Source organism: Passer montanus, unplaced genomic scaffold (assembly GCF_014805655.1).
Source record: "Passer montanus isolate IOZ18808 unplaced genomic scaffold, ASM1480565v1 scaffold53, whole genome shotgun sequence".
Lineage (NCBI taxonomy): Eukaryota > Metazoa > Chordata > Aves > Passeriformes > Passeridae > Passer > Passer montanus.
The window spans coordinates 1720911-1739303 of record NW_024370263.1 but is presented as its reverse complement, the minus strand read 5'-3'; the positions used below and the strand labels follow the sequence as shown (position 1 = coordinate 1739303).

Below are 18393 nucleotides of genomic sequence, written 5' to 3'. Positions count from 1 at the left end.
GTCTTCAAAATAATTAACATGGGATCTAGAGGGAACTAGTTTGAATTAATTTCTTTAAGTAGACTTCTTTAAGACCTGAACTAGCTGTTAAGAAGATACTATTTTGATGCTTGTGAAAATGTCACAATTTTTAAGTTCAATTTATCACTGAGGAGTCTGCAGACATTCATCCATTCAGCACATAAAGAACCATTCATACCACCAAAGACTGGATCACTAAGCCTGGCTACATAGCGTCTTTCTAAACCTGAAGGAAGCAGAAAATTTGTATGAATTGCAGACTTTAGCACCCAACAATGTTTTATTAACCCTGCTGTATTTTCCTTCTTTATAAAAAATGGATTAGGACTTTTTAAAAATCTTCACTTGCCAGTCCACTTTACCTACAGGCAAGTAAAAGCATTACAATGACTTGCACAAAACAACAAGCCTTATTTCTGTGAGATAACTTTAAAAATACTTACTGCTTTTTAATGTGTAGAACAGCTAAAGTGACCAGAACACTGAATGACCATCCTTTAGTTTAGAGGACTAAAACATTCTTCAGCCAAATGTTACCCAGAGAAATTATTTTACTGAGTGGTCTCTCTTAACTTTGCTCTTTGAGACTGAAGACTTGCAAGGATGGTTGCAATCCAAAACTGTAAACACAGATCAGTTAACCTAAACAAGAATGGAAACATCTTGAAGTCATTTAAGCATGCTGAAGTAAGAGGGGAAGAAGAGAGGGTAACAGCATTAAGCAGGAATCATCAATAACTAATTAAGACAAATTAAGGCATTCAGGTGCTGCCCCCTCCCTTTTGTACAATGTCTGACAGTGAAATACAACTCACCCATTTTGCTGCCTTCATCACTTGGCCCATGCAGACTAAAAATGCATTCCCAGTAAGAGTTCTCAAAATAAAAAGCAAATCCTTTAAATGAAAATTTAAGTTTATTTTTGAAATTTTTAAGTCATTTCTATCAATTTAGACACAGTTTGACATTATCAGATCATTTACAGTGATTCATGGATAAAAGATTTGGCTTTTACATTCAAATGTTAAATACTTCAAAATAGCTTTGTCTTGTTACTTCCAAACCAGAAACACTAAAGAGCATTTTATTTTGCCTTTCAGCCATCTTTGTTAATTAACAGACTTTTGATATCTGCTGTAGTTGAAGGGGAACGTGCAAAACACCAAAGGAATTATTTTGTTTGAATGAAGAGAGTACCTTAATTACAGTTCCAGATTTAAGACTCATTCACTGTAGCATCAAAAGGCAGTGCTAAGAAGAAAGACATGATTTATTTTTAAAAAATATATTTTCCTTAGGTAGACTGCAGAACCTGACTGAGTTAAAAGCCTCTTTACGAAGGCCAAAAAGGTCTTGCTATCCCATGTTAACATCATTCAGTCTTACAGTTCAGCAAGTGTTGTCCAGTTTTCATAATTATTTTGGAAACTATTATAAAATTTCATCTCTATTCCTAACACAATCCTTGTATTAGTGTTTAACAACAAAATTCAATTTATCTACCAGACATAATTGTGTTGATTTTATTGCTTACTATAGTTCATTTTCTTACTCTCTAGCACTAATTTGAAATTGGATAAACAAAAAAGATATGCAGGGAAGAGATTTGACCAATTTGCCCATTCTGGCAAGGAGGGTGTCCCTCAAACATGTGCACCATAAATAACTGTTCCAAAGTGAATTCCAGCCTGCAGCTCTCCAAGGACAGCCTCCCTACCAAACATCTGAGAAGTTCAAAACTCCTCCAGTTTGTAAAAAACATGAGCTCCAAAGCCCTGGGAAAAAAGCTTATACATTTTAGACCTCTACATTCTTGAGACTACAACAATATGCTGGCAAGGGGACTCTCACAGGAAGGTACTCAGCTTGGATTCCTTTGCACACACCTCGGCAGGACAGGCTGCTGCAGCTGCCTTCAGTCAGCAGGCAGCACCATGGAAGATCTGGGACAGCAGCAGGAGCTTTCTGCTAGAATCAAGCCTTTGTAATATTAAAATTTGGGGCAAGGCGGGGGAAGCACAGATTTCATTTTGTGAGAAGAAAATGCTTCTCAAATCTGACACAAGAAATTTTGTCCCCCACCTTTATTTTCACTGTCCGAGGGATCAGCAGCAGCAGCAGTTTGCCAGGAATGCTCTTTATTGCCTGATTCCAGAAGTCTGCTGCACTTCAAGGAGCACAGGCACATTCCCTGCTCAGGTACACACAGCAGCAGGTGTGAAAGGTCTGTTAGATTACAATTTAGAAGCCACATAAGAAACACAAATGCAATCCTAATCTTCCCTGCTGACAAAGTCTATTAACCTACTTAATCCACAGGAATGATGATATGTAGCTCAATTAACCAAGTGTATTCATAAGCCTTTACAGTATACAGAAAACTCAGTTCTGTCCCCTGATGCTGTTTTCAAGTTTGTTTTATTCACTCTTTTGGATGACTGTAAATAAGTGTTTCCACTATGGAAAAGAAAGTTAGCACAGTACATTTTCATGACTGGGGAATGAATTTTTCTGAAGACACCTTCCAAAGGGCAAAAGCCTAGAAAAAACAACGTGAATGTTGAATGCAGTTCCATATAAAGTCCCTTGTAAAAATTAAAAAATAACCAAACAAAAAAAAAACCAAAAAAAAAGAAAAGAAAAAAGTAAAGGAAAAACTGCAAGGCCCAGGATGATTTTATTGCTTTTCTTCAGTTTTTTCCTTGGTCTCTTTCTTCTCAGATTCTTTGCTCTCTTCCTTTACAGAAAGCTCTTCTAGTTTTTCAGCAACTTTATCAGCACTATCATTTTTGTCTGTGCCTGCTAAAAGATTGGTTAGGAAAGGTATTACATACAAGCAGTAATGGATTTTCCTGTTAGGAAGAGTAAAGAAGTAGAGGGTGAGGGGGTGGGGAGAGACAGCTGGTATTGGGCAAAAATAAAGATATTCTTCACTGACCACTGGAGTGACTCATTCCATCTCTTTTCCTCTGGTAATTACTTCAGATGTCAGATTTCAAGAAACACCACTCATATACATTAATCACTACAAAAGGGCTTAATCACAGGAACTGAGGAATGTGTAACATCTGGCCAGCTGTGCTGCTACCAATAAAGTATCCAGACAAACCCTTAGTTTCTTGGCTTCTTAACAAAAAAAAACCAAAGTCAAGTTCCCCAGTTTGAAAATGGGGCATAGGAATTCCTATGACTGGAAAATTCCAATCTAAATATCTTGAATGCTGACTGCAGACCACTGGTAGTCTGTACTTAATAAAGATAGAAATGTTTATTTTATTTACATGGTGACATACCTCATCACAAAGGCAATTCTAAAGGGAGGTGCAATAATCTGTTAGAGACTTGTGAACAACCTCACCACACTAACAACCATAAAAACCATTAAATATTACACTTGCATGATTATACATTTGTGAAATTTGGGAAAGGGACCTGGAAGGAAGAAAGAGCACTGATTGCAGTGATCACAGCTCATTTGTTTACTATAACCCATGAATATTCCCTTGACAGCCTTTCCAAAGCAGCCATGTCCCAACAGCAACTGTGACAGCCTTCCACAGGCAAGAAGGCCATCGTCGCTCCTGTGAGCTCTTACTCTCGCAGACAGAAAAGCACCTGAACTGAAGGCTGCAGTTCAGCACAGAGTGAGTCTGCTGGAACACGACACTCCAGGGTACTGTAACCACTCACACAGCCCAGAAATGTGGCACCAATACACTCAGACTACCTTACCTTTCTTTGCTGTCTTGCCTACTTCATTCCTGCATTCTTCAAATTTTGCCTTGAATTTCTGTGCATCTGTTTCAGTGAAGATAAAATATTTTTTCATTACTTTTACTGCCTCACAACATTGAACAGTTCTAATCTTGAAGAAAGATACCCCAGGGGAAGCTTTGTGTAAACAAAATTTGTAGGGACATATGAAGTAATCTAGCAAATCATACAAGATACAAAATTCTTCAATCACATCTTTGTGCAAAAGCAATTCATCTTCTTCAGCAAGTCTACTAAAGCAGTTTATTTTGCAAAATATTCAAAATGTAATGCCAGCAGGAGCTGTTTTGTAGTTATTGCAACTCCCAGCTGTCTGTAGCCTAAAGGAATAGGATGTCAGAGACTGCTAACATAACTATCTGTATGCAAAAGACTGAAGATCAGCTTTGAACTGCTATCCTTGCCAGCTATGTTACACCTTAAGAGTCTTCCACAACCTGACTGTAACTGGGGGTTCTCAGCATCAGCAAAGGAAGATAATGCCTGTTTCACCAGTACAGCATTCAGACTCTGCACCTGAGGGCTATTCCTCCCTGCAAGAGCCAGCAATGCAGAATCTTCATTACATTCTGGTCTAAGCCACCACTCGATGCAACAACCATGCCAAGCAGATGATCAATTTCCAATGATGTCTCTACACAAGTAACACAAGTAATGAGGGACTGGGCAAGGAGCTTCCTGACACCAGAATGACCAAGGAATGACCTGGAATCCCAGGCTGGTCTGGCTGACCACAGGAGGTCACTGTTGCCCCACAGGAATTCTGAAGGCACTTAGTAACTAGGCCAGGAAGTGTTTGTAACGATTCCTTCTCCAGCATCTCAAACAGGAGAGACACCTGAAGGACAAACTGAGGTCTCTTCACCTGTCATCTGCTTAGTCAGTACTGCAAAGGGCAACAGGAAGAAAGGACTACTCCCTCAAGACAGAACACTGAATAAGCTGAACAGCCTCTACCAGAAAGAGGGAAAGACTTCTCAGAGATTAGCAAACAGTTACCCCTTCATTTCCTACCTGATCATGAAGCAAGCACTAAGCAGGTGGACCAGAAAGTTTATTTGGCTAAACAAAATGACACTGGAGACTTAAGGAAAAAGGCAAGATATACTAAGTTCTTTCCTGATACAGTTAAATCCGTCAAGTTTTAAAATATTCAACCACTTCATGATTCATCTAGTATGTAAGGAGAAAAGGAGGCTACCACACTAAACTTGTGTGGCAAATTGTAAAGCAAGATAGCAAGAAATGCAACACTTTTTCCTTTTGCTCCTTTAAAAAAAACCAAACCCAAACCAACAACAAAAAGCATAAACCCCCTCTGCTTCCAAATGCTTCTTTGATTTAATCCTAGCTCATCCATTATTAGAGTTACTTTTCTGATACTCAGTGTAGTCACTCCAGAAAAACCCCCCAACTAGTATGATGGGTCTGACTTGCACTTTTTACTGAGGGTTCCATTTAATCAAAACAAAGAAGATACCACATACTTCATTAAAAAAAGAAAAACCAACCTGGATGTTCTGCTAATGCAGACTGACCAGAAATATCAGGTCAGGATTTCCTTGTTTCTAATGCAAAAATCTCATCTTAACTACAACTGAACACCTGAATTACATGAAAGTAAGATGTATGTTGAGTCTCTTAACTGCCTGTAGTTTTATTCTAATTGGCATAGCACTAACATGAAACGGCTTAGGTTAACAAAGTGTCTCAGGCAGAAACTGTACCAATATTACTGCAGACCTAATTACTACACTGTCAACAGATATGGTTAAGTGATTAACAGACTTCTCTCAGATAAAGAATTAATTAGCTAACACTACCACACAGGGGTGAGATACAGCACATCTCCAGCAATGGTTTAGAGCAGCATTTAGGCAAGCAGGGTAACATAACAGTTTACAAAGAGTGCAAGTTCAGTGCCAGTCCACTCACTCTCTGCATTTAGAAATCGGATTGCCAGAAGTTCAGGCTTGGGGCTTTCATCTGCAAAGTCAGCATGTGTGTTCCAGACCCACGCCCTGTCGCTCCCAGCGTTAGGCTTCAGCTCCATTAAGGGTGTGACTGAAAGGAAAGCAGCCAAAGATGTACAGAGCACAATAGCAAATGTTTTCTACACCAGCCTCCATAAATCTCAGTGAAAACGGGCTGTGATGGTTACATAAAGCACTTGACACAGAATCACTTTGGGATGAATACAAGACAGTGGTGTTCATATATATTTTTCCTTACATTGTCAAATAAAATTATGCAAAGCCATTACTGTGTGAGAGGATGCTGGATTCACTACTGTTAGGAAAAAGAGCTGGATTCAATTTTTGCTTAAAACAGATGATTGTCATACTAAGAGATGCAGTCACTGAGCTCTGAAGTGCAGACAAATGATTTAGAAGGAAAAGGCATCCAGACGGATAAACAACACTCATTCTTCTGCACACCAAAACTATCACCAAAGTTAATTTTAAAAAGCACTTTTCCTTCAATTAGTCATCACATTAATTACCTCTCCCATCAATTTAAAGCTGTACTACAAGATATTACAGAATTCTGTGGTGCTGCTAAGTGTACACATTGTCTTTCCAATCTATTTGCTCCCTTGTAGCAAATGGGGCCCTGTCCCTCCAAGACACCACAATTACCTCACCTGACTGACAGCAGAAGTTTAAATGTTACTTCCCACAGTATCTTAAGACTTTTTACATTACAGACATGCAAAGTCTAAGCAGGGCTTTTTATCTCCTTAGGCCCTGTCTAGTTCAGGAGAAATCTGAAGAGTTTACTCCCTTCCCTGCTTTGTTAACATCTAGAGATCAAAATACATTTTGCTCCATTTAATGCTTTGCAAAAATGAAGAGAGTTCTTTTGCCTGACTGTGAGTCAGCATAAATTCAATAAACAAATCTATATGGAGAACAGCTTTTCCAGGGGAAAAAAAAAACTTAAATAACTTTTGACATGAATAGTATAAATTCATCAATTCTATTTTCCTATGTGCAATATTTATTTCCCTAAACAAAAGGTTTATTCCGGCTGGTTGATGGCATTACTGAGGTTTGCATTAAGCTACTTCTTATTTCAAATTCAAATCTAAATGAAGTTTAACTCCATGGAACACTGTAGATTCCTCATACAAAAATCTGAGTATCAGCAAGCTGGTCTACTTGTTGCAAGTTGTACTGACTTTCAAGCCTGTCTTGCTCTTTCATGTTTTTTTTTTTAATTCAAAGAGGATTCTTTTTTTAATGAGTCAGCCCAATACAACACATTCATTTCAGTTTATTTCACAAGCAGAGAAAGGCAGACTCAGATTTGCTTAGCACCTCAGTCTGTTTTCTGATGGTTAAGGATTGGTTTTGGAAATTCAGACATTTAGCTTAAAGTAGTAAATTATTACATCTTGTTTTTTCTCACTCTTTTACAAAAGCAAGCGAGCATACATTAAATTCTTTTTTCAAGCAGTATTAAGGCCTACATGTTCTACACTTTATTAATCATTAAAATAAAGCACACACACACAGACACTGGAAGCAATCACATAATGTCTATCACAGCTAAATTTTAAAGTGACTTTTGTTAGTCTTATAGCACTATCAGACTCTTAAAGAAAAAACCTCCAGCTTCCTTCCATCAATAAAAATAACTGCTCATGGGTTTTGATGCCTGAAGCCTTGTATGAAGAGTAAGAAAAACCAAACTTTAATTCTACAAGCTTATTTTTAAAATCAAGAATAAGTATAGAAATGGAGAACATACTGTAATGGTTTGCACAGATTTTTAGGGTTTTATCCCTCCTCATGAGGAGGCGAATTGTTCCCTTCTCCTTGTGCTTCAGGAGTTTCACATCACCAGTTCCTCGTTCTTTCCATTCTGGAAGGTCATTCTCAGATGCAAACCGGAAGAGCTTCGCTCGCCTTGGAGAACAGAACATTTCATTAGCCTGCCTGCATTACAACACCACCTGACCAAACAGCACAATTCTTTTTAAAAACCACACACAAGAAGGAAACAATTCCTTTAATAAGATCCCCTCTTCTGTTTCAATACACACATTCAGAAACTGATATGATAAATTAAAATCTAATCATAAAATATTAGGAATTATGTAATAACTGTATTAAAATTCAACAGGTTCTGGACACTCCTAGGGGATGATAAACATATTTGATGTAGGCAAACCTTTAAATTCAGGTAGCTAATTAACAGGTTTTGCTACAGCCAGAGTTCACCACGCTACCTGTCAGAAACCTGTCACCACTATAGTTATTATCAGAATCTGGACAAGGAGAACTGAAATCTCTCTTCCAGATGAGCAATACCATTCTGTGATTAAGCAAAACCATAATTTTTTAAACCTATTTCAAGCCAGCACACCAAGGATCAAATTCAAAATGCTTCTTAAGCCTTTAGACTACATTTTTCTTCAGGCAGACCAAGCCATCCTGATCTGACAATAAGCATAACCTAAGGATAAACTGTATTGAAGACAACAGACAGGAACTGCCACAAATGCCCCAACACTGTGCTGCAGCTGTTGCTTTTATTATTTCAGTACCTTGTACATCACCCTTTACCCGGGAATGCACAGCAGCAACACCACATACATCTCATTTCCTTCCTCCCAAGACACTTGTTTCACCTTCTGTGATCACAATTTCAATAATTATTACTTAAGTTGTTGTCTTCTTTTATGTACACAATGCTAAAGCCAGATTCACACTATCAGCTCTCTTCTGTGGTTCCAGATTTCATTTTCTTGGGGCACCATCAATCACCCCCACTCAATCTCTGCCATCACAGTGCAGACCAACCAAGTGAGCCTTCACACAGAGATTGCTGCAAGTTATGCAGCTTTTTATAAACACTGTCAAGTTTAAGCCTAATGAACATTCAGATAATAGCGAAAAGTATTCTACTCACATCTTAAAGAGCTCTTCCTCATCTTCTTCCAGAGTTTTTATTTCTTGCTCTGGAAGGGAAACTATGGGTTCAAACTGAGGATCATGGTTAGAGTCATCTGCATTCTCAGTAGAAGTATCATGCTCCTCGTGTGCTTCCTGAGGAGAAAAAGAGAAAACACAAATTTGCTATACACTCCAACTCTGAAATACTCACATCTGCTTTTAAAACACTGATGACTTTGCAGCAATTAGATCTTAATAACTGTAATACCCCATAAAAGAAATATTATTATACCTGAAAATAAATCACTTCCAACACTGATGACTTTGCAGCAATTAGATCTTAATAACTGTAATACCCCATATAAAAGCAAAGAAATATGATTATACCTGAAAACAAATGACTTCTAAGTCAACATACAGGCACACTAAGAAAAACAGGTGCTCAAACAGTGCTAGGTGTTTTAATCCTACCACTCATTAATTGTCTAGAGGCTTGGCCTTGGATTAATAGCTCTGGGTTATGGAAATATAATTTCATCAACAGTTTTTCCTATGTAATATGTTTTGTTCTAATAAACCTCTACTATTTCTTAGTGCCTAATGACCCATCATTAATGGGAAAATTGGAAAAAAAGCCCACACGACATCCACCCAACCCAGCTTAAGGGACATATTGCATCCCGAGTTCATCACTCTGGATTATGTATTAGAATCACCCACAGTCAACACAGTTAAAGACACTTTGAGGCACAGCTCTAATACTCATAAAATAATTTAGGTTTCTTGCTTTAAGACTCCTCAAGGAACTTTAGGTTACAGGTAAATGGCCAAAATAATACTTCCTATTTAAGTAGTTTAGGAATCTGTCAGAGACTTCATTAAGCTTAAGAATGGTTTTTACTACCATCACCAGTAGGTAAATGATAAACATCTCTAGTACTTCATACATATGGACTGCTAAGGAGCACTCAGCACACAAGCCTAGGAAGGAGATTCATATGCAAGTTTAACAAAGCCACAGAACAGCTATCTCAGGTCTAGGCAACTGATTTAGGTTTGGGGTTTTTTTTTGTTGCTGCTGGAAAAGCAGAAGGAAAAAGTCTACACAAAACTATACAAGACATTTAAATAATATTTTTACTTTACAAATGGAAGAGACCATTCTTACAGGCTCTATTCACAATGTCCTTTACAGAGTAGGATATACCACGTGTGCATAAAGCAACAGAAATAAAGCAATCTATTTTTACTAAACAAGAGGGGAAAAAAAGGGGGGGGAAGGGAAAATTAGGTAAAAAATGGTGCAAAAGAAAATCTAGTTGTATCAACAACGTCACACCAGCCACCGCCAATTTTATATTCCCAGTGTTCCAGCAAAAAAAGCGAGAAATTAATTACGTCACATCTGTTTCAAAAAAAGGGAAATGTTAGCCAAACTTTTATACATTGTATCCATGCGTGCAAGTAGCACATCCCGCACGGCGATCCATCACGCGTTCTGCGCCCGAGCAAATAATTACAGACCATGAGAAAGGCTCCCTTCCCAGCGGCCACACGGAGACCGCGGCTCCCGTTATCACCACACGGAGCACGTGAGCAACCGGCGCGACACGAGGGGTCCGGCAGGGCCCGGGGAGGAGGAGAAGAAAGGAGGGAAACGGGGAGAAGGACTACCCGAAAGATCCCGGCTCGCCCTCACCGGGGAACGGCCAAGGCGGGTGGAGGGGCCGGCCCGAGCGGCCACACGCGCCCGGCGCGGCCGCAGAGCCCAGGCCCAGCGGGCGCGGCCCCTCCGGCCCTGTCCGCCATGGGCCCGCTCGCCGCGCTCCGCTCGCCGCTTCCTGCCGCGCGCCCCGCCCGCCTTTACCTCATTCCCGCAGCCCGCGCCGCGCCGCCGCAAGGCTCGATGGGAAACGCCCGCTCCCCCTCAGCCCCGCGCCCCGCCCCCGGCGCGGGCAGAGCGCCGCCCGCCCCGGCCCCGCCACACCGATCCCCCCATGGGTCTTCGGAACCGGCCCCGGTACCGGCCCTGTCACCGAGCCCCGGTGCCGACCGCCGGCGCGGCCCCTCCGCCCCCCGAGAAGCGTTTTTGTTGTCCCGTTTCCCAGGCGCCTTTCCCATCGCCCCCCGCGCCATGGCGGCGGCCGCCCGCGTCCCGGCCCAAGATGGCGGCCGCGTGAGGGAGGGGGTGGTGTGTGAGCTGCTGTTTCTAAGGTGTTTAAGGGCCGCGGGTGCTTCCAAGAGCGAGGAGCGGCAGCGCTGAGGGGCAGCGCTTAAAAAACAACCAGATCGTTCCTCTGCCGTCATTCTCATCGCAGCGGCCCGTCCGTGAGGCTGCGGCCCCGCCCCGGGAGGTGCGCGGGGTGGCTGAGGGGGTGGCGGGACCATGGCGGAGGAAGGCGAGCGCTGCGACCCCGACCGCGACACGGCTCCTGTGGCGGAGGCTGGAGATGGGGCTGAGCCGGACAGCCAGGCCGGGGAAGACCCCGCGGAGAGCCCCGACGTGTACAGATACATTAAGGGAGACTTGTTCACCTCCGAGATTTACAAAGTAGAGATACAGAACCTGCCCAAGTACATTGGGTTTAACGATGTGAAAAAGTTCCTTGCCAAGTACGGGCTGAACCCTCACAAGATAAAGCTCTTCGGGAAGCAGACGTTCGCCTTCGTGACGTTCAAGAGCGAGGAGGAGCGGGACAAGGCCCTGCGGGTGCTGCACGGCGCGCTCTGGAAGAGCCGCCACCTCAGCGTGCGCCTGGCCAAGCCCAAGGCTGACCCCATCGCCAAGAAGAGGAAGCGAGAGGAGGATTCGGAGCAGGGGGAGGCGAAGCGTCCGGCTCCCTGCGGAGAGGAGCCTCTGAGCAAGCGGATCGCGGACGTGGTGACCCCGCTGTGGAACGTGCCCTACGAGGCGCAGCTGGCCCAGAAGAAGCAGGAGTGCGAGCAAGTGCTGCAGAAGCTGACAAAGTAATTCCTGTTTGTAACGTAATGTGTGCAAGACTTGGCCTTGTGATGTAGCTAAATTCACACCAATTGATACCTCTAAACTGAAGTGAGTTAGAGGTAGGTCAAAACTCGGATCCCCTGTCAAAATAATTAATTGCAAGATAATCTGCGATGCTACAGCTTAAAAGCTGTTCCATCTGACAAAACTTGCTGTTGATGTTCTTGGTCACCTTCAAAAGATTGCTTAGTGAAGGGGAATTGGTTTTAAAGTCTGTTGTTCCATAAGCAGAAGGATGTATGTGCCCGTAAAAAAATAGCCAATGTCACATGGTGTGAGAGAATCAGTCTGTAGAGATGGCAAATTACTACTAGGATTTCCTCTTTTAAAATCCCCTCAAAATTTTATGCCCGGTCTTTGAAGATCACAGTATCCCTTCTGTCTCTTGCCGTCGACAAAACTGGCATTAATTATGATGCATGGGTACATTGATAAACCCAGTACATAACCATAATGTAACCAGTACATTAACCCTTACTTTTTCAGGTTACAGCTCTTATGAAGTTGAAGGGGGTTGGCCTCCAAATCTGGAAGAAACACCCTTCCATGTGATAATCTGGTTCTTTTTTGTGCCCTACACAAAAAAGAAGTCTTGTGCAACTCTTGACCTCAATTTTTCTAAATGTGTGCTTTACATTTTTTGTTTCTGATTTGGGCAGGGAAATAGGAAATAACAACAGAGCTTTATTACCCTGGTTGTTCCTGCAGAAGCAGAAGTTTAATAAATTATGTTGCCCAGTGGAGGGAGTGAAAGCATCACCCTTGCAGGTAATGTAATCTCAGGTAAAGTGTGGAACAGGGTTAATGAGCTGAGGGTTATGTTCATTATTTGGTCTTGAGAAGACAGTGGACAAACTGAGTATTCAACTTTGTCTTGTAATAAATGATGAATTTTAGATGTTGTGTTTCATGTAAATACTGTGTGGAAATATTAACAGGAAGCAGAAAAATTGATAACTGGATATTATAACTTTAAAATGAATATGCTGTCTTTGCAAGACTGTGTTGTAAGCTAATATGTTCCTCAACAGAGGCAATATTTTGCTTTTTGGATAATAAGATTTACTAATACCTTTTCTTTATTACTGTTAGTTCACACACATCAAAATCCATCAGTATTGTCCATATGAGATAAATGTCCCGTGTCCATTTTCAAATGTGTCCATTTTTAACCACGTGGGGTTTTTTCCAGGACAAACTTGGCATGTACAAATAAATGCTGTGTAAATATCTTACATAACTTTATTTTAAATCTAGACTGAATATCGCAACAAATGTGAGTTCTTGATTGGGATTGGTGTAAATCAAGAAGACAAAACTGTGGGGTGTCGTCTTGGCAAATATAAGGGTGGTACATGTGCTGTAGTGGAGCCATTTGATACTGTTCACATTCCTGCTATTGCCAAAAAAGTAGTAAAAGCTTTCCAAGACTACATAAGGTGAGCATAAGAAAAATGAGTTATTGTAAAGGTTTTGATATCTTAATCAAAAATATGTGTAAATTTAATGAGTGTTTGTTCAGAGCTTTGAGATCTAAGATACAGCAGTGTCCCATTTTAGCGATTGTTTGTTTCTGCCTTGTGCCTGCATCCTGGGGAGTTTTGCCCTTGCTCCTGCTCAGCTGCTCAGAGATAGCAGCTGAACACAGCCTCATTGCAAGCAAAGGGATGTGTAAGTCTGCAGTAAAAAGTGTGTGTTACTCAGGAGCTTTCCACTAACTGTAAAGAGGCACTCAGAAAAACACTTCTGCAAGGAGGGATTCATTAACCAAGGTCCATTGTTTTCTTGGATGAGAAGAATCATCCTGCAGAAAGGAATAAACCAAAAGTTGCACATTTAAGCAAGAGTACTTTTTTAGAAAAAAGGATGCATTCTTTAAAAAGCAGTTAAATGCACAAAAATGGAAACCTCAGGAGAACCATGAAGTTGGAAGATTTGAACTTGGTGTGAAGCAGAGAAGCTAATGAAAGCATTACAAAAAGTTATGTCATTCTCTGAATGCAGTGAGAAGCTGCCTCTTGCCTCTGTAATTTTGCATGGGTTAAAATGGGCAAGAGGATTGTGTGAAGGAGGGACAGGGTATTTTGCTTCAGGAGATGCTGTCCATCAGTCTTTCTGAGCTGGAGGCCATTCTTTGTTTGACAAGTGAATGTACCCTCTTTTTGTACTCAGCATTTCTGCCATCACTTCTTTTGATGCAATGAACTGTTTAGTGTTACACACAAAGAGAATTCTCTGTAAGTAACCAGGCTGTGCCGTTGCAGGTCCACTCCTTACTCGGTGTACAGCCCCGAAACCTACGAGGGGCACTGGAAGCAGCTCACGGTGCGCACCAGCCGCCGCGGCCACATCATGGCAATCGCGTACTTCAACCCTCAGGTATTTCACTGACAGCTAACGGGCAGCCCAGGCTCAGCTTCAGAACTGCTTAAAGTGGATTTTGTGAATTGGGCGTGCAAAACAGAAATGGAAGAATTACTTGGTGTGGTTTAACTTGCTTCACTGCTCTAATTCTATTTAGACTAACCTGATACATGGAAATGAACAAGTAATATTCTTATGTAAAGCATGCACTAAATCATATCTTGAAGTCACTGAAATGATTATTCTCCCTTCTTTCACATTAAAACTTCAGAAATTGAGTAAAGAAGAGCTAGCTGACCTGAAAATCTCTTTGGCAAAATACTTCACAGAAGGGATGGGAAAGAGCAGTGGTGTTACTTCGCTGTATTTTGTGGAGGAAGGACAGAGGTGAGAGGGTTGACTTTGCTTTGGGGGATTTTGGTGGTGGCTGGATTTTTGGTGTTTTTTTATTACATAGCATTGTTTGTCTGCTTCATAGAAGTAGTAGCAGTTGTTACTAATTTGTTTCAGTTCTTCACCCTTGCCACAAGAAACTCCTGAAATTTCCCATTCTCTGGATAAAGGCAGCAAGAGTTTCAGTGGGTGAACCCGCTGGCCATTGCTGGCTGTGAAGCTATAGAAGTGTTTACTGCAGTAGATGAATGTTTGTGTTTATCAAATAACTTCTGCCCCTCTTCCTTCAATCTCCCCATCCTCCATGGAGCACAAGGCTCACACCATCTTCATCTAGAGATGGTGGAGGTCCTTGCACACTGAGACATTAATGGCCAAGGAGAGTCTTCAAGAGCAGATGATAAATGGTACTGCTTAGGATGTAGCTCTGCAGTTTTTAGGATGATTACAGCTTTGGTAAAGATTGTAGCAAACATGTTTGTCTTCTTCTTTTGGTTTTGATTCCCCCTCTGTTTTATCTCCCCATTCCTCCCCAACTCCCAGGAAATCTCCCAATCTAGAAGACTTGCCTTTGGAGCACGTGGCTGGTGATAAGTACATATATGAAGAACTCCTTGGCCTAAAATTTAGAATTTCTCCTCATGCATTTTTTCAAGTAAGGATGATGGGAAGCTGCTGGTTTAACTGGATCTGCACAAATGCTCTGGAGCTTGACTAATGCTGTGGAACAAGACATTACATACCTAGAAATTTAACCTTTTATATATTTGGTGTGATTAAGTAGCAGTAAGTGTTATGTTTGGCTGTAAAAGCAATGAATGACTCTAAGCTTGATGGGAGCACAGTGAAGACAAATTTTTCTACTTAATAGTTCATTATAATTTCCCTCCTGTTTCATGGCAGCCTTTTGTAACACTGAACATAAAATAATAAGTTCAAGAGTCTTGTATTACTAATCTTTGTTTGCTTTTCCAAAACTTTTTTCTGCCCTTTCAACACTTTAAAATGTGTTTTTAGTATATAATGATCTGTTCATTAGAAACAAGAACACATGCTTTACTAAGACTCATTAAAACATATTTACTGTTTATGAAGAAGTAGATCTATTGGAAACTTGATTTCCCAGGTGAACACACAAGCTGCAGAAGTGCTGTACACGGCCATTGGGGAGTGGGCACAACTGAGCCAAGAGAGCACCGTGCTGGACATCTGCTGTGGGACAGGAACCATTGGGATTTCTTTAGCAAAGGTTGGCAATTTCTCTTTCTGGATAGAAGCTACTTTTTACCTGTTTTTAACTGTGGCTAGAAGGGAAGAAAATATCTAATGTATGTGAAATGCAACAGATTATATCTTCATTTTTTTAATTAATTTGTAATTGAGCTGCCTGCAGCTGCTTTACCACATCATTATGAAAGCTCAGCCTTACGTTGAGCAGCCTAGGTAGGATCAAAGTCACTGTTAATTGCTGATGTTATGAAAAATGATTAAATTCACACATACAGACCACAGAGGGAACCTTTTCCTTTGATTCTACAGAGAGTGAAGAAGGTCATTGGAATTGAGCTCTGTCAGGAAGCTGTGCAGGACGCCAAAGCAAATGCCCAAATTAATGGTGAGTTAAGCTGAAATGCTGAAGTCTTTGTTTGTTAAGGAGCTGTTGCAGTGGGTTGTTCTTTACCTTATCTAAGCAGCCTGGAATTACATGTTGTTGATAGTGATCTTGTCCCATTTAAACACTTAATCACTCTTGAAAACAAACACCTTGTTAGCCCATGAGATCAATTTTCCAGTAGAACAGCTTTTTTTTTTTTTAAATTGAAAAGCAAAACATTTATTTCAATGTAAAAGTGAGATGAAACCACAGCTACACTCCTAAAGAAAACATGAACAGAGCTGGTGTTTGTGGGCTTTTGCTGTAGTCCAGGTAGTGGAAGATGCTCAAATTACTGTTGTTTGAATAGACTGAAGTTAACAGTCATTGTTTAAATTACACTGGTTCCAGGGTAGACTAAACAATTTGGAGTTTCTGAGGCATCAAAACTTAATATCCAAGGTAAAGAACTGAAAGCTGCTTTGACTAGACATGTTCACTGATAACATCTTTTATTTTTCTTACAGAACTGAATAATGTTGAATTTTATTGTGGGAAGGCAGAAGATATTGTTCCTTCCCTGATGAATGTTTTAGCTCCTCAGAACCTGATCACCATTGTAGATCCACCACGAGCAGGGCTGCGTAAGTTCACCAGGGGTTTAAGTCTGTTCTCTTAATGGGTGTTGGGTGGGAAGCCAAAGAAAACAGCTCTGGGATAAATGAAGTGGAGGCTTCAGGTATAGCTTGGAGCAACATTGCAGCAGTTTTGTTCATGCTGAGTATAACGTGGCATTTTTCTGTGGGGCTCTTGCTGCACACAGAACCAGTAAACAGCTGTTGTGGTTTTGATCATCTAGATTCCAAAGTAATTCTTGCCCTGAGAAGAGCTGAACATCTGAAGAAGCTCATCTATGTCTCCTGCAATCCCAGAGCTGCAATGAATAACTTTGTGGAGTGAGTGTTTCTTGCATTAAGTTGACTTACTAAATGTGGAAATATGTTTTTTGAGGCGGGGGAACCATTGCTGGATTTTTATTTGCAAGCTGTGTTCCTTGAGGCTTATCTTGCACCAGAAGGAGCTGGGAGCTGCAGCAGCTGGCTGGGAATGGTATTGCCCAATACACAAGTCATAATGGAAATACTGAGGGTAGTGAATAAGCCTATCATGGAATTGAGGCTTGGGGAAGGAAAAACCTCTCTGAGAAGAGCAGCAGGGATGAGCACTGTACTAACATATTCATTCCTTTCTTCCTGCTCTGCTTTCCCTTGCCCATCAAGCCTGTGCCGGGCCCCTTCCAACAGGGTGAAAGGAGCCTCCTTCCGGCCCGTGAGAGCCATGGCTGTGGATCTGTTCCCTCAGACCAGGCACTGTGAGTTACTGATCTTCTTTGAGAGGGTGGAATACGCCAACGGCAGCTCTGCAGCAGCAGCAGCTGCTGCCAGCGAGAGCCCAGCAGCAGCCTGTGGCACCCAGGGCATGGATGGCACCAGCCCAGCAGCCAGCGAGGGGAGCCAGGCAGCTGCTGCCTTGGGGACTGCAGCCCAAGAGAGGGCTCAGCCCAGCTCCTGAGAGACTTTGCAGAAACTACTTTTGCTTTTTAACTGCATCGGTAACACCCCTCCTGTAACATCCAGGTAATAAATCTCTGTACAACAGAGTAATTGCAAGGCTTCCAACTTATTTCATCATCCTAATTTGAATTAAGTTTCATTATCATCGATTCCCAGAAGGGTTTGTGTTGGAAGGGATCTTAATGATCATCTCATAACCACGCCTTAGCCATGAACAGGGACACCTTCCACTCAACTGGGTTGCACACAGCCCCATCCAACCTGGTTTTGAACACTCCAGGGACAGGATGTTACATACAATTAGCCCAAATCCTTTTCTCTTCCTGCCTAGACACAAACATGTATTTATATACAGACACCCCCAATTCCCAGAGCAGGTACAGGGATCTGTACCTACAGGTACCTGTACCAGGATCTTGCTAAGGAACCTGGACGCACCTGTCAGTACTTCATCATGCTCTGGCCCCTGTCAAAACTGTGCCATGTTTTTTCAGTATGCAAGTTAAGATTAACCCTTTAAAAATAATTTACTTGCTAAATCTTTTATTAGGCAGTAATAAACTTAGTCTAATAAAAATGCTATACTTGTCACATTGAAGTCAGTCTTGCTCTCAGACTGTAGCATCACTGACAAGACAGTAAAGGCTGTAAGTTTCCTGCACCATACAGTAAGGCTGAGATGACTTTGCTCAAGGCAGGCCCTCACCACTGGAAGCTGCCAGCACTGAGCTGTACCAACACCAGCAGCTTACACTGCAGTGCCAGTGA

The 18393-nt window shown here is 41.6% G+C and overlaps 2 protein-coding genes and 1 non-coding gene across 3 annotated transcripts; 1 reads left to right on the top strand and 2 right to left on the bottom strand.

The window, feature by feature from the left end:
- Window positions 1–918: 918 nt before the first annotated feature.
- Window positions 919–10622, bottom strand: RANBP1 (RAN binding protein 1). Its single transcript, XM_039724847.1, has 6 exons — window positions 10492–10622; window positions 8713–8850; window positions 7549–7706; window positions 5731–5859; window positions 3754–3819; window positions 919–2823 (listed from the first exon to the last, which is right to left on the bottom strand). The coding sequence occupies exons 1-6, from the start codon at window positions 10503–10505 to the stop codon at window positions 2699–2701; spliced, it is 630 nt and encodes a 209-aa protein (XP_039580781.1). The 5' UTR covers window positions 10506–10622; the 3' UTR covers window positions 919–2698.
- LOC120509802 lies at window positions 3544–3675 on the bottom strand. The gene has a single exon (XR_005629348.1). It is a non-coding gene; the product is annotated as a small nucleolar RNA SNORA77 (small nucleolar RNA).
- A 49-nt stretch (window positions 10623–10671) lies between the features above and the next one.
- Window positions 10672–17711, top strand: TRMT2A (tRNA methyltransferase 2 homolog A). The gene is made up of 11 exons (XM_039724846.1): window positions 10672–11663; window positions 12360–12468; window positions 12958–13139; window positions 13965–14079; window positions 14336–14451; window positions 15001–15112; window positions 15584–15706; window positions 15997–16072; window positions 16579–16695; window positions 16911–17007; window positions 17332–17711. Exons 1-11 carry the CDS (start codon window positions 11083–11085, stop codon window positions 17621–17623), a joined length of 1920 nt encoding a protein of 639 aa, XP_039580780.1. The 5' UTR covers window positions 10672–11082; the 3' UTR covers window positions 17624–17711.
- The last annotated feature ends 682 nt before the right edge of the window (window positions 17712–18393 follow it).